The 14,903-nt window shown below is 43.1% G+C and overlaps 1 protein-coding gene across 6 annotated transcripts in view; it reads right to left on the reverse strand.

Moving 5' to 3' along the window:
• FAM161A (FAM161 centrosomal protein A) overlaps positions 1–13,596 on the reverse strand; it is a 29,918-nt gene extending 16,322 nt beyond the window's left edge. For 3 of the 6 annotated variants that reach the window (XM_084822811.1, XM_084822802.1, XM_084822828.1), the window contains exons 1-6: positions 12,798–13,596; positions 10,021–10,250; positions 4,935–6,122; positions 3,081–3,248; positions 2,807–2,906; positions 1,860–2,020 (exon numbers count right to left, since the gene is read on the reverse strand). In XM_084822811.1, the coding sequence (XP_084678937.1) occupies positions 1,860–2,020; positions 2,807–2,906; positions 3,081–3,248; positions 4,935–6,122; positions 10,021–10,250; positions 12,798–12,932 (1,982 nt within the window). In that variant the 5' untranslated portion in view covers positions 12,933–13,596. Of the gene's footprint in view, positions 1–1,859; positions 2,021–2,806; positions 2,907–3,080; positions 3,249–4,934; positions 6,540–7,058; positions 9,909–10,020; positions 10,251–12,067; positions 12,572–12,797 lie in introns of those variants that run through there. The other 3 variants (XM_084822820.1, XM_084822845.1, XM_084822837.1) reach the window with 3 other exon arrangements.
• Positions 13,597–14,903: the final 1,307 nt, after the last annotated feature.

Below are 14,903 nucleotides of genomic sequence, written 5' to 3' on the forward strand. Positions count from 1 at the left end.
CAAAAGAGTGCCCTTCTTCAAGGATATCGGAAGATTATTGACAATCTCCAGCTACCAATATTAAATGATGTAACCTACTTGGAGCGAAACAGGCTAAGATCGAGACATCCAGCCATTTCTACCGCTAAAGCTCATCTAGAAGATGATTTTAATATCCACAACACATGGAAACAACATTGGCTAGGAAACCGTCCTCCACAATGCTGAAGCTTGCCCTGCATCTTGGAAAAACCACCTGGATTTGACCAGCCCCGTGCGATATGGACAACCTTGAACTGAATTCGCATGGGTCGTGGTAGACATGCAGATGCCCTTTATAAATGGGGCAAAATAACATCACCAAATTGTGATTGTGGGGCTGAAAAACAAACTATCCAACACATAGTGACAGAGTGTCAAAACCAAGCCTACAATGGAGACTTTGCTGCTTTTCTGGCTGTGACAACTGAAGCAAAAAACTTTATCTGTAACGCAGACATACGTTTGTGATCTTCCTGTCTATATTTTATATTTCATATTATGCTCTATGTTTTTATTGTAACGCGATGTGAATGTGCCATACGATAAATAAATAAATAAATAAATGAATGAATGTGGAATGAGCTTACCAGAGAGGCTTGCCTGGTGCCTACATTTTGCTCTTTCCAGCACCAGATGAAGACCTTTTTATTTTCCCAAGCATTTTTAGTCTTTTAGTTCTGTTGTTTTAAACATGTTACTGTATTTTAAAACTTTGCATTTCTGCTAGGTTTTATCTTGCTTGTTACTTTTATTTTATACTGTAGTTTTAAACTTTTAAGCTTTAATGTATCTTACGTTATATTTTATGGTTTTAATTGTTGTGAACCACCCAGAGAGCTATTGGGTGGTACAGAAATGTAATAAATCAATAAATAAGTTCCTCAAAGAGGTTCACTTGGTACCTATGTTGCCATCTCTTCAGCAACAGGCAAAAACCTTTCTTTTCTCCCAGGCATTTTTGAGACCTAGATTTTTATGCCCGTTCTATCAATTCCTGTGTTGTTTGTTGTATTTCATTCTATTCTTTTAAATATTTCTATTGTATTTTATATATTTAACTGTTAAGTGTGGAATTTTAGTCTTTTAACTGTCTGTAATCCGCCCAGAGAACATTGGTTATTGGGTGGATTAAAAATATAATTAATAAATAAAATAATAAATTAAGCTAAAATACACTGGCATTTTGGTCCCACCCCTTTGCATTTGGCCTTGCCCACTACTGGAATGCCCCCCGCCCCCCGCCCAAAAGCTTCTCCAAAACTGAATTCAGCCCTTGGGCCGAAAGGTTTTACACCCCTGCCTTAGCACAATGGACATACAAGTGATGGTTCAAGTGAAGGCCCTCTCAGCCTCTCTTTCTTAGAGACTGTTGCTGAGAAATAAGGGTAACTACTGGAGGAGGCCAAAGCTGTTGCTGCTACTGCTGAGCTGGGAATAAAACCTCTTGGCTGCATGACTTAGTATTTTGCCAATGCCAGATTTTGTTACTCCTGTGTAATCTTCTTATAAAAGAACTGAGGAAAAGGGAAAGGTCGGCTCAGCATAATCCAAGCTAGCAAAAGCATCCATGGACGTTCAGGGTCTAGCACAATCTGCTTCACTTCAAGTATTCTTACCACCAATCCCTCAAATCTACCCATCAGTTCCTCGCACAAGGGCTGTGACAGTTTCTGCATACTTTTCAATACAGATGTCAGCCCTGCCTACACCGAGGAGGGAGCCTACAGGCACAAAGGTTATGAGGCTCTGGATTAGGTAGTTCAGAACTGCTAGAAAAATCTCTAAAAAACTTCGGTTATTCCTGTTCGAGAGCAGTAATGACAAAGCTCTACATCTACCTTCCTCCATCTGATGCCAGGCTTTCAGAGCCATCACTAGAATGGTCCAGCAAAAGCACGTCTGGAGCAGTCTGGCCTTTCTTTGAAACAAACTCTTCACACAGTCCCAGTTCTCGAAGCATATCCGACCAATGCTGGTTTCCTGCTATCCGTGCGTTTTTCTGTATTTAAGAGGAGGGGAAACAACAAGATGAACCTATAATTAAGATATCCCCAAATTTAAAGAAATCACCATATATACATTTATACATTTAGTTGCCAAATATTCCTTATTCGAGAACATAAAAGATTCACTCTGAAATATAAATGAATACTGTATTTCAGACAGCATGCCACTTCAGATTGGGGCATTTTTAATTTGGCACCCACAGCCCTGGCTGGCAAACGTATTACACGTCCAGGTTACATGTTGTCAGCTGCCATAGCTGGCTCCTTTGTCTCTGCCCAGAGACAGTAAAAGACCTGCAGTCTTAGGGGGAAGGGTGGATATGCTACGCAGAGCAATGTCATGTACCAGAAGGGGTAGAAGCAGAACCAATGGTATTGCATATTATCTGATCTAAGCCACCTTGAGGTCCCTTTGGGTCAAAAAGCAAAACAGAAATCAAATAAAGTTGTGCAAAGGATCAACATTTAATTAAATACAGGCTCCTCTGCTCTTCACACTGACTTAAGTGGGTCAGGAATGCAGAGTAAAAGCAAGATAGCTTTGTTGGCACGTTACTGTGCACAATTATAAATAAACAGGCAGCATTCGTTGCTGGTGGAGATGACATTGATACATGAAATGAGCCCTGCAGAAGTGATGCAACAGCAGTCTGATGACTGAGAAGGTGGCATAAGTCCAATCACCTCAGGAATCATTATTGAACATCAGATACAAAAGGGAAGCTGACACCCCAATGAACATAGATACATTTAGCAAAGAGATTAGAAAGGTCAGGAACCTGCGTGGCTTGTTCCAACAACAGCGGCCTCTTTTCCACCCTTTCTTCAATTTCTTCCAGCTCCTGCAGATAGTCTTTCATTCTCTGTTTTTCTTGTTTCCTGTTGTTCAATATACCATGAGATGGAAATGGCATGGAATATAAATGTGAGCATTTTAGCAAAACAAAAAGGTATGGAGCAATTCTAGTCTATGTTACAAACTATGTCTGCCTGCGAGTGCACTAATGATCTTGCTTCTAAGGGTCTGGATTTGGGGGATACACTGCAGAATACCTGAATATTTTTAACTTCGATTTATACGTCTGAGCTAGGCTTTGATGTGGATCATTTGCCTCAGCCCGGGTGGCTATAAGTCTCTGTAGTTTTCTTGCTCTTTTTTTCTGTCTGGCTCTTCTCCTTTTCTGCTCTTCTTCCACCTTCCTTTTTTCCTCAGTTGATTCCCTGAATGAGAAAATAAACTAAGGCTAAATAAATATAAATTCTGAAAAGCTTTTAGCAAGAATTTTTCAAGAATATATGCATATGGTTGAAGAAATAATGTACTTGTTAATCATATGTTATGAGAATATACAACGCTGGTTTCTTTACCCTGTTAGAGAACTAGCCATTCACAGATTTCCAAGAGAGACAGTCACTGCCACCACCTTTACAACCAAGACCATTAGACACAGGAAATCACTAGCCCCACTAGTTATTGCTGTAACCATCTCATGCAGGGACCTGGCCCAATCTCTGAATTAAACCTGCCGTGTCTGAAAAAAAATCTTCAGCCCCATCAGGTTTGATTCAGGGATAGTGGCATTTGCAGGGTCTTTAAGCGTTTGCAAGCATCTGACAGCGTTTGCGATGGAAGCATCCACTGCAACAAACCTCTGGGGTGGGAAGAAATCCCAGTGTCCACTGGTTTTGTGGGGAAACAGAAGTGCCTACTTGGGTCTCATGCAACCAGTCACCTATATGGCATGTGGAAGGGGAGAAAGTATCCTACTTACGTCTTGACCACTTTCTCCACATCCCACCTTCTGTCTGCCCAAATCCTATGCCAGGGGTGGGCAACTTGTGGCCCTCCAGATTTCTGGCATACAGTTTCCATCAGCCCTAGCCAGCACAGCCAATGGTGAGGGATGATGGGCCCTCCATCTGGAGGGCCACAAGTTGCCCACCCTTGTCTTAGGAACATAAGTCAGCTAGTGATGCGAGAAGAGAAAGGGAGGGCAAAGGAGTTTTTCTTTCTCCCCCTTCCCATTCACACCTAACAGCAAGGAGAATGGGAGAAGGATCATTTATCACTGGCCCTGTTAGGATATAACAGTGGCATCTAGTGGCAAATCACGGGTTAATTAACCCACAAATTGCAGGGATACATGGGGCACCTGAACCGCACACAGGCCGCTCGCTTCCTGTTTCCATTGACAACCCTCAAATGCCAAGTTTGAGGGTTGTTGCCATGACATCCATACAGGGGCACTTGGGGTTGTTTAACCCACAAACAACCCTAACTGCTCCTGCTTGGATGTCTTGAGATCAACCTCAAATGCGGCACTCAAGGGCTGTTAATGGAAACAAGCAGCAGCTTGGGTGCACCACACATCCCTTCAATTCATGGGGTAATTACCCCATGATTTGCTACCAGACACCACCATTACATCCAATCAGGGCCTCTGTGTCTCTTTCTGACACTTTCTGCACTATGATGTATTGGTACACATTCGTCTATACACCAATATTGACCATCATTCTGTGTGTGGAGGCAAGCAAAGATGTAAATCTGGTGGTTTTGCATCACTGCAATCTGTCTTGAGTTTTCAGCTCCTTGTATTACAGACTTGAGCTACTAGGTAGGCTTATTAATGGATCCTAGCAGGTACTATTAATGACATTTAGGATACCAAGAGTCCTAAGCTTCCAACCCAAGTTCAAACACCTTGCATTCAGACTCAAAGCTTTTAGGACAGTTTCATAGCAGCCCTAGGTACCAGTAATTATTATAAACACTTCACCGATGAATGGCCACAACAATTAACACAACTTTTTGGTATATTAAAAATCAACATGTTTTAACTTTCCACAAGCAACTTGGGATTAACTTATAATGATTGCCCCAGTCCTTACCAAGGAATGGCTCACCTTATGGCTTGTAATCGTCTTCTTGTTGATTCTGTAATTCTTGGAGATGTAGATTCTTCACATCCCACAGGAGATGAATTTGTATTCTTGCGCCTCATTTGAGGTTTACATCTTGAAGAGGCATAGGGCCAACGTGTTTCCTTTAAATTTTCTTCATCCATTTGGATGTCCTCAAGAATCTTTTCTTTGTTTGATGGGATATTTGCTGTACAGAGATTGAAGGGTTCACATACTGTGATATGTTTCACGTTCTTCCGTCTCTGAAGCTGCTTCTGGAATTTTTTATGTAATGTTTCAAAATCTGGGGCCTTGGCTTTGGGCTTTGGTTTGCATTCCGATTCTCCACTATGTTCAAGGTGGTTTTGCTGGCTATGCTTATTGGCTCCTCTGTTTCCTAACCTGCTGTTGGGAAGAGATGAATTGCGTAGAAGTTCTTCTGATCTGATCTGAATTCTAATACCTCTGTAGAGTTCTTCTTCCTTTAGCTTGTCACTGCTTTCTGAACTGTAAACAAATTTAGGAACTGGTTTTGCTTTGAATACTTTTGCCTTCTTTTCAGGTGAGGAAAGGTCCTTCAATTGCATTTTCCTCATTTCCTTCTTTTGTGCTTCTCTTTCAATAAATTGAAATGGCTTTTGGGTGGCTAGAAGGATCTCTCTCCTTCTTTCTCTAAATGACTTTCTACGTTCTTCATTTTGCTGCATTATTTCATGATAGAGAGGGACAAAGACATAAGCGGGCACAGGATTGGCTCGGAATTTCTTTTGACACTCTGCTTCCTCCTCTAATTGTTTCTTCAACAAGTTATTTTGCAGTTCAATTAGTGACTTTGATTTGATCTCCTGTTGTTTTTTCTTCGCTTCTCGAATAGTCATCTGGAAAGGCTCAGGTACTGTTATCCTTGGGGTCCATTTTTTCTTCTTCCTCCTGCTTATTTTCAAAGGCTGTAACTTGGATGAGATATTTCTGGTGCAGTGGGAATAATCCTCCAGAGAACACCCATCCCATGCATTTTCAATTTGCTCCTGACCAAATGTAAGTGATCCACCTTCGCTGTAATTTTCTTCTAACTCTAATTCTTTATGAGACATATCAGATAAATTTGAACAGAAAGAATTGTTTAAATCAGGCTCAGAAAATGATTTATGCATATTCTGAAGTTGAAATGAGTTTGTCTCCCATGTTGATCTAAAGGCAAAAAAATTGTGAAGGTTAGTTTTATGGAAGCAACAAAATATAATGAGATGAATAAAAGAAGTTGTGGAACTTCTGTCTTGATGAATAAGAGAATGGGGAAGCATACAGAGGATGGTTCAAATCATTACTCAAAGTGTGAGAAATATCTCTTTCCAAACTGGGTGATCTACCAAATTGTTCAGAATAGAAGAGATAGAGTTTTCTTACATTTAATAGTTTTCCCCCCTGAAGAATTCTTTTGAAATGCACTGGGAATCTTGGATTGAACACACTTGTATGAACCCCACAGATGTTTTTCACCTTTTCATACATCAGGGTTTTGCACTCTTATTATTAGGTAAATCTCAGCATAAGCAAGGGAAAAGTCCTAATTTTATGTAAATTACACAAGGCAGTTATATTGATTCCCTGTAATAAAATTCACAGGTTAGTAAAATATTATTTGGATTAAGACCATGCAATATTTATAATGTAGAATGCTATACAGAACTTCCTCAGGCTAATGCTCAAAAAAGGTTTTTAAAGAGAAAAAAAATGTTCCTGAGCAAGTTAATGTGTTGGTTTCAATCTTAAAATGATAATGGACAAAGTTTCAGCAGGCTTCATTAGCAGAGACAGGCCTTGCTTTCACAGAGGGCATCTCTAAACCTGCAACTTATTGCACATTCAGGATTGGCCACTCATGGAAGTTTGCAGGTCCATTACATGCGTCGTAACCCTCCAGTGATTTTCCCACCATTTCCCTTGCCTAGCCTGTGTTATCCCCAAATGGAAAAAAATGCAGTATTTTTTCAGCCTAAAACAACAGGAGTGCCATGGCCTGCCCTTGTACTTTGCCCATAGTGTGAAAACCCCTCTTTGTTTGGGTCTGTGGTCATGATGGCGACAGCAGCAACATCGGGGTGGTGGGCGTGTCAGTATACTGACCTGCCAGCTTGCTGCCATGCCAGCTTGCTGCCATGCCTTGACTAAATGCAATGCGACAACTTTTCCTCCCGACTTCAGCTGCTTACTCAATACAAAATGGCCAGCATGCCAACAGTTCACCGGGAAACTGGCGCCTGCAGAAGCGGGGTTCGGGCAATTCGGTGGAGGTTGCTGTCCACCTGCATTGTGTGTCGATCACAACCGAGCCACCAGGAATCTGCGAGGGAAGGGAAAGAGGCAGGAACCAGGGAAGAAATTTCACGATGCCCCCAGTGTGTTTACTGGCTTTTCACGGAAAAGTAGCCATCCCATGAAAAGGCAAGGAATGGAATGTAACAAGATAGAAAGAACTGTGTAAAGGAGCCCGATCTAATCCTGTGATGAAACTGGATGAAGAAAGCCCTGGTACTGATGCGGATTTCTGCCCCCATGTGATGAATCCCTGAGGCATGCTGGGATTAAGAAGCAATGGGAAAGCTCCCTTTACAAATATTAAGAATGGTTAGCCATATGTGTATAATACTGATCAAAACTCCCTCACAGGTCCCTTGTAAGGCAGAGTACAGAAGTAAAAATAAACAGTGGCCTTGATATTACCAAAACTGGGTTGTTTGGGAGCAAGCAAGCCTGGTTCCTGACCACTTCCCCACTTCTGGTGCACTACACAACCCAGGGACATGCTGTCCCTGGGTTCTTCTCAATGACATCTGAACCCAAAATGATGGGTTGTTGTGGAAGAAACAAGCCAGGGTTATAACTCTGGGTTGTTTCTTCCTGAACAACCCAGAGTTCCAGGTCCTGATATTACAGAGAACGACCTAGAGATTGCAAACTGGGTCAATATTTGCACAGTGCTCTAGAAACTTTGAAAAACCCTAATTGTAAGAAATGTTACTAAATGAGTAACCAGCAGATCCTGAGATGCAACACATAGTGCCATTTTAGTATTTGTCAGATATTTTACAGAAGGGCCTTTGTATGAATGTTAAAATACATAGTGCTATTTTCAATTAATTTACAAAATATACAATTTAATTTAACTGGAAAAGTAGTCATTTGGGAACGTATTAAGCTTGGGGCCAGTGCAAATGTAACACTGCCAATTGCTAAGCAATGAGGAACTGGCCAGAGATATCCTGGATCAGCTGTTTGGGTTGGGAGCACTGTTTTATAGTGGCTCAATTCCTGCTTGGATGGTTATTTCCAGAAGGTGGTGCTGGGAGATTATTGCTCTGTTCCATGTCACAGGGTTACACAGGGCTCACTTCTAACCCCCATACTATTTAACATCTACATGAAAACCGCTGGGGGAGGTTATCGAGGGATGCAGGATGAGGTGTCATCAATATGCCAATGACACCCAGCTCTACCTCTCCTTGGATGTTCTGAATTGGTGCCTGAGTAGGATAATGGACTGGATGAGTGCCAATAAACTGATGCTCAATCGAAACAAGATGGAGGTACTGCTAGCAGGTGGTTCTTCTGCCTATTGAATGAGTGGTGTTCAACCTGTTCTGGAGGGAGTTGCAATCCTCCTGAAATTTCAGGTGCACAGCTTGGGGGTGCTCTGGGAATCCATCACTGTGGCCTCGGGGGCCAGGAGCACCCTTTATCAGTTTAGGCTGATATACCAGCTGCAACCTTATCGGAACAGAGATAGCCTAGCAAGAGTAACCACACTTTGTAACCTCCTGGTTGGATTACTACAATGCATTATATGTGGGTTACCTTTGAAGATGTTTTGGAAACTTCAGTTAGTTCAATACAGCTGCGAAGTTACTAACTTGGATTGGCTGATATGATAATGTGACACCAGTGCTTCATCAGCTGCACCAGCTTCCAGTCCATTTCCAAGCCCAATTAAAAGTGTTGATATTGACCTCTGAAGCCCTAAATGGCTTGGAACCGGAGTATCTAAAGGAACATCTCCGCCAGCATGTACCTGCTCAGACCCTTAGGGCACATTCAGAGGACCTTTTCCAGGTGCATCTGCCAAAGGAACCTAGACAGGTGTCTACAACAGAGGACCTTCTCAGTTGTGTAGCACCCCACTTATGGAATGCCCTCCCCAAAGAGGTTTACCTGGCACCTGCACTGTTATCCTTTTGGCTCCAGGTAAAGTCCTTTCTTTTCTCCCAGGTATTTTAGAGACCTACTTCTAGACTTTTATGGCTGTTTTTATATATCTTTTCCCATTCTTGTGCTGTTCCTTGTTTTGTATTGAATTCTTTTAAATATTTACAATGCATTTTATACTTTTAGCAATCCATCCAAATGTTGGGTATTAGGCAGATTAAAAATATAAATAAATAAATAGCTCTCATCCAATATATAAACCTATTGGGTTGGATCCAGACTATCCATGGGCAGAATGGGGGGGCAACTCTTCACTGATTCCCCCTGCAGACCCTTGTGCCCCCTGAAAAGCTGCTCCAGAGAGAGTCAGAGGACCCTACAGAACAGCATGGGAGATGGCACTGGGGGATGCAGGGGGAAGGGGAAATCAGTGAAAATTACTCTTCCCCTCTTCCAGCAGGAGCCTCTGCTAAATCTAGGTCCCTGCCATGAACAGAAGGAACTTCCACTTGCAGAAGGGAAGTCTGGATCCAACCCATTGGAGTTGAACCACAGGAGTTGAACTAATTGTGTTGTTCATGTGATTAAACACTTTATCTTATGCTCAAGGACATTTTAAATCGAATTAATGCAAGATATGTTTTTTTTAAATGCATAGAAATGCATCTAAGTTTAGAAAAGTAATAATTTTCTAGTGATTAAAGTGAAAAAATACAAGAAACAAACCTTTTCAGTTCTCTTTCTTATTCTGTTGTCATTTCTGAGTTAAACAGGAACAACATTTTAGTGTGATCATCAGCATGCAGGTTCATCTGCAACATGTCTGTAATATTTAACATCTTCAGACAAACAACACAGACGTAGCGATAGCAGACATAAACCATACCTAATACTATGGGTCACATCCATGTTGATTAAAGGCTGAACTCCTTTTAAGTCCAGTTTATTCTGATACATGTTTTCCAATTTTGCCATGGTCTCCAGGTGAGCATGCTTAAGCTCTTCCAGCTTTAAGTAATATTCTTGATTTGAAAAGTACATTTTGGAAAGGTCTATCCAGTCCGCACAATCGGCATGCATAGTGCAACTCTGCTCTCTCTCAGGACTCAAACAATCCTAAAAAAGAGATCATATTGTTTTTATTTCCATATGATAAAATTAACTTTATTAAAATGTTAGTAATTTAGCAAACAGTAAGTGCCACAAGGCCAGCTGTCAAACTCATCATGTTCCCATATTTGAATCTGCTTAGATTTGCAGGAAGTAGCATCCAAGTTCCATGACACTGTCCTTATGGCAAAAGTTCCTCATCTGTATAAATGAAATAAAAGTCCTTTTTGGTCATCAGACTTTACACAAACTCCTGCAAGTCTGCATTCCTAAAACAATGCATCTCCTAAATTGCATCTGCTCCCTGGGACTGGAGAGCAGAACAGAAACACATGCTGGCCTCTGCCATCAGCTAGAAGACCTAAGGCCACTGGGAGGCTACAACCCCCGCTTCCCAGGAATGACACCAAGCCAAGGGTATTACCAACCTGACCCATCCATCGGCCAGAGAAGGAGCAGTTGCAGGGAGCTCACTTCCCACTCCCTGCTAGGAAGAACACTGGGCTCCGACAGTTGCCCTGAGATTGCAGAAGGAAGGGGTAAGGACGCTCTGGCCCCATCTGTCAGCCGAAAGGACAACAGCCTCGTTCACGCAAGAACACCAGCAAGGGAAGATCAGCCTGGCCCAAAGTGCATTTAAATGACTACTTAGAACTCACCACCTTGTACTAACCTTGAAAAACTTATCTTCCTCCTCATCCTTTTCCCTCCCCTCCCCTTGTGTGCCTTGTCATTTTAGTCTGTAAGCCTGATGGAAGAGCCTATCTCTCTCTTTTTTTTTTATTGCTGTGAGCTGCTTTGGGAGGCAATTCTTTGATAAGCAAGATTAAAATGCAGTAAATAAATAAATAATATGCCTGGCATAAAGCTCTGCTCTCCGCCTTCAGAGGGCTTCTGCCCTGAAAGGCAGCCTGGAAACACTTTAAATAAACGCTGCTGCTACCAATAAATAACAACATACACACCACACCACACACTTCCTTCCTTCAAATGTAAAGCATGGGATGGTGCTACAGGCTCATCCAGGGCACCTTTAGTCATGCACAAAGCCCTAGCAAACACTAAAGACAAAGATTATTTTTGGAGGTGAGTCCGGTAGGCTGCACACCAACAGCAATTGTGGAACAGGGGAGCTTTTGTGCAAAAAACAAAGCACTCTGAGAAGAGACTGACTATATATAGGATTGGACTATAAAACAGCAACATCCCTGAAAGAGCTTAGCATTACTATGTAAAAATCCATTTTTCTTTCTAATATTGCACAAATACTGAAATTTAAACAATGTATGTATTGAAATGCATGCACTTTTCTGTTTAGCTGTGCATAAACTCATGTCATCTGCTTTAGTGTAAAGCTCATTAAGAGATTTAGGTAGACATGGGGGTACGAAAACCATCTGGCATCTATTTATCTAAGCAATACCATTGTCTAAACTACACTGCTTGCGACTTACAAATTCTCAGAAATGTTACCTGTGGTAATGTCTGTATATAGAACAGTATAAAGAACTATGAAAGGAAATTAAGAATTACTTTTGTATGTCGTCCTTAATAAAAGAATTTGGAATGTTTCAAACCATGCAGTTTTTCAGCTCTTTGCAAACAGCAAACTTTAAAAAGTAAATATTTATTCTTATAATGATAGAATATAATGAATTAAACTGCAAGCTCTTTTTTCTCCCTACCACCTTTCACACTCATGTTAATGTTACCTGCCAGATCATCTCAGCCAACAGGGGGGGGGGGGGGCAGGGAAGGCTGCAAGTCACACATACTGCACAATTTATTTATTTATTTATTTATTTAATGCATTTATATCCCACCTTTTTTCTCTTGCAAGGAACCCAAGGCAGCTTACATTATCCTGCTCCTCTCCGTTTTATCCTCACAACAACTTCCCTGTGAGGTCGGTTGGGCTGAGAGTGTGTGACTGGCCCAAAGTCACCAGTGAGCTTCCATGGCCGAGTGGGGAGGCCCATGTCTACCCAGGCCATGACACAGCCTGGCAGGCTAGCAAACTGAAGTGGACTTCCAGTAGTGTTAGACTGTCAACACTGAGGGTGATAGGAAGGTTATCATACAACACAGAAAAGATGTCACTCGTTATCGCTACACCATCCCAATTCCCAACACAAAAAGAGTTGCCATGTCAGTTACAAGCAAAACCATACAAGCTGCACAAATCCAGCTGGGTGCAGCTCTCATCAAGCTGAGAAAAGCTTCACCAGTGGAATGAGTTGCAGTCCCTCAGCTGTACAAGGTATCCTGGGGGGCGGGGGGGGATACACAAAAGCGTGGGTGATTCTGATAGAAGCCTCCGAACGCTCATGCGAGCAGTTTTTCATATTGAACTCGACCGGGGCCGACCATGCAGCTGTTGCTGGCACATGGCTGCAGCCGAAGGATGGTGCCAGGCTGCCCTCCTTTCAGCTCGCAAGGGCCTGCCAGCGCTTTGCGACGCGTCTCCCGCATCACCTCATTCGCTCTCCAGGCCACTGCGGGGCAGCAACCACCGTCCACAGGCACCGCCCGCGGCGGCGGCCACAGACCTACCCGCCACGTGCCGGCCCCCGCCCTGGGCCTTCCCGGCTCCCGCTCGTAAAGCGCGGTCGGTGCTCTGGTGCGCGGGTTGACCGGCGTATGGAGACAGGAAACGGCGAGCAAAGCGGCTCGGTGGGCCGCGTCCATGGCGACGGCTGCCCCGAACTAAGCACGGGAGGAAGCTGGTTGCCAGCCGTGGTTACCGACGCGCCTTGCTCGGGACGCTACGGCGTCTCCGACAGGACACCACAGCTGCGTGCGGACAGACAGACAGACGGGTGCCTTTCTGGAGGCGGGACTTCCTGCTTGCTTTGGCGCCGTGGTTCTCCTCCGCCGCCCGCCCCGCCGCGGAGGCGCAGCTCCCCGGAGGCGACGGAGAATTCCTGGCCTGCACCGTAGCTGTGATGTGGCGGCCGCGGGTCATTACCCGCCTCACGGAGGACAGGGATCCATGCGCTCTTCCAAAATTGGGTCGTATTATGGGAAGAGAAGCAGAAAGTGAAAACAGATTCAGGATAGGAAAACTGCCCGGCGTTATTTCCCCCATCTCGTCTGGGACGGAGGGGAGGCTAAGAGGTTTTTATTTATTTCGTGCCCAGATCAAACTTTGCTCTGCCAAAATGTAGCCACCGCCACAGCTTTCTCATTAGCTTGCTGCAGATCGTCAACAGTACCAGACTCCGGCAGTAATCGACACACCGTCAGATGCGCTGGGTCTTGGGTTTCTCCACGTTCACATAATGTATTGTCGTCAGCCAGCAACCCCCACTTAAATAAATTCGTCTTACTCCTTGGCACCCTCACCCGCATCCTGTTTATTTCATTTCTGTACCGCCCAATAGCCGAAGCTCTCTGGGCGGTTCACAAAAATTAAAACCAAACCACACACAATAAAACAATTTAAAATATATAGAACATTAAAACCACAATATAACAATACAACCACAATAAAACCAAGCAGCAGTGCAGGAGTTTAAAATACAGATTTAAAACAGCAAAGCTAAAAGTCTAAAAAACTAAAATGCCTGGGACAATAAAAAGGTCTTAACCTGGCGCCAAAAGGAATACAATGTAGGTGCCAGGCGAACCTCACTAGGGAGCTCATTCCAGAGCCGGGGTGCCACAGCAGAAAAAAAAATCCTGTTCATTATCCTGCAGACTATATAAGGGAGAGTATTTCCAGCAGCCATTTCTTCCTTCATTAAAATATTCAAGTCTGTACGCTCATTCCTCCATTTACGTATGCGATTCTGTTCTTTGGTCCCCTCTAGAATATTCGTTCTTGACATAAAGCTCTTTTTAGATCTAAGTCAACGAACTGTGGGAATATATCTGCTCAAAGGGTGACAGGAGTCAGTCTCTTGCTTAGTTCTTTCAGCATCTGCTTCTGCTAAGAATCTGCTTCTACTTATCTGCTAAGAGGTATTATGTCCACAGTGCAAGTTGGGCATAGTCCGAGTTGTTGAAAGATCGTTGTGCACTATTGCAGGGTGGCCCTCCGTCGATGTCCCCACTTTGGATGAGCGCTACAGAGCAAATCCATAGGACATGACACAGATTGAGACACTAACTGTTCCTTAAAGTTACATTCGGCATGCAATTTGCTCCAATGAAAGGCGCCAGGGAGAAGAGTTTGCCTCAGATTATCGTCTGTTCAATCCCTTCCATAACTGGGGGGAGTGGGGCCGTTATTCCATTGTCCGTGTTATTTACAAAATCAATGAAAGCAGATTCAACCCTTTCAAGATTGTCCACATTTTTAGTAGCCCAGAGAGACTGGACAAGGGCAGTTTGCTTTTTCACTAACAGACACCCTGTATTATAAATTTCCGTATTTCAACGGTAGATGGTGGTTTACAGCAAGTCTCTATTATTGCAGGCTTTAAGAACTATCGCCTATTTGATCCTTTTGATGAAATACAACATCAGAGAGGGGTCTCCACTGCAACACCATGCTACATGTTTTCAGACAGTGACTGAATATAGTTACTGCAGGTAACGCACTTCGCTAATGGTATCCATGAAATCATGTTGAAAATGGGCAGAACAGAAAGAGACGTTCCCGAAAACACACCACTCAGGTTCCAGTAAAAAGGTAGTTTGTAATCTCCATCACCT

Source organism: Heloderma suspectum, chromosome 1, assembly GCF_057233095.1.
Source record: "Heloderma suspectum isolate Gila_16-S chromosome 1, 16-S_ref, whole genome shotgun sequence".
Lineage (NCBI taxonomy): Eukaryota > Metazoa > Chordata > Lepidosauria > Squamata > Helodermatidae > Heloderma > Heloderma suspectum.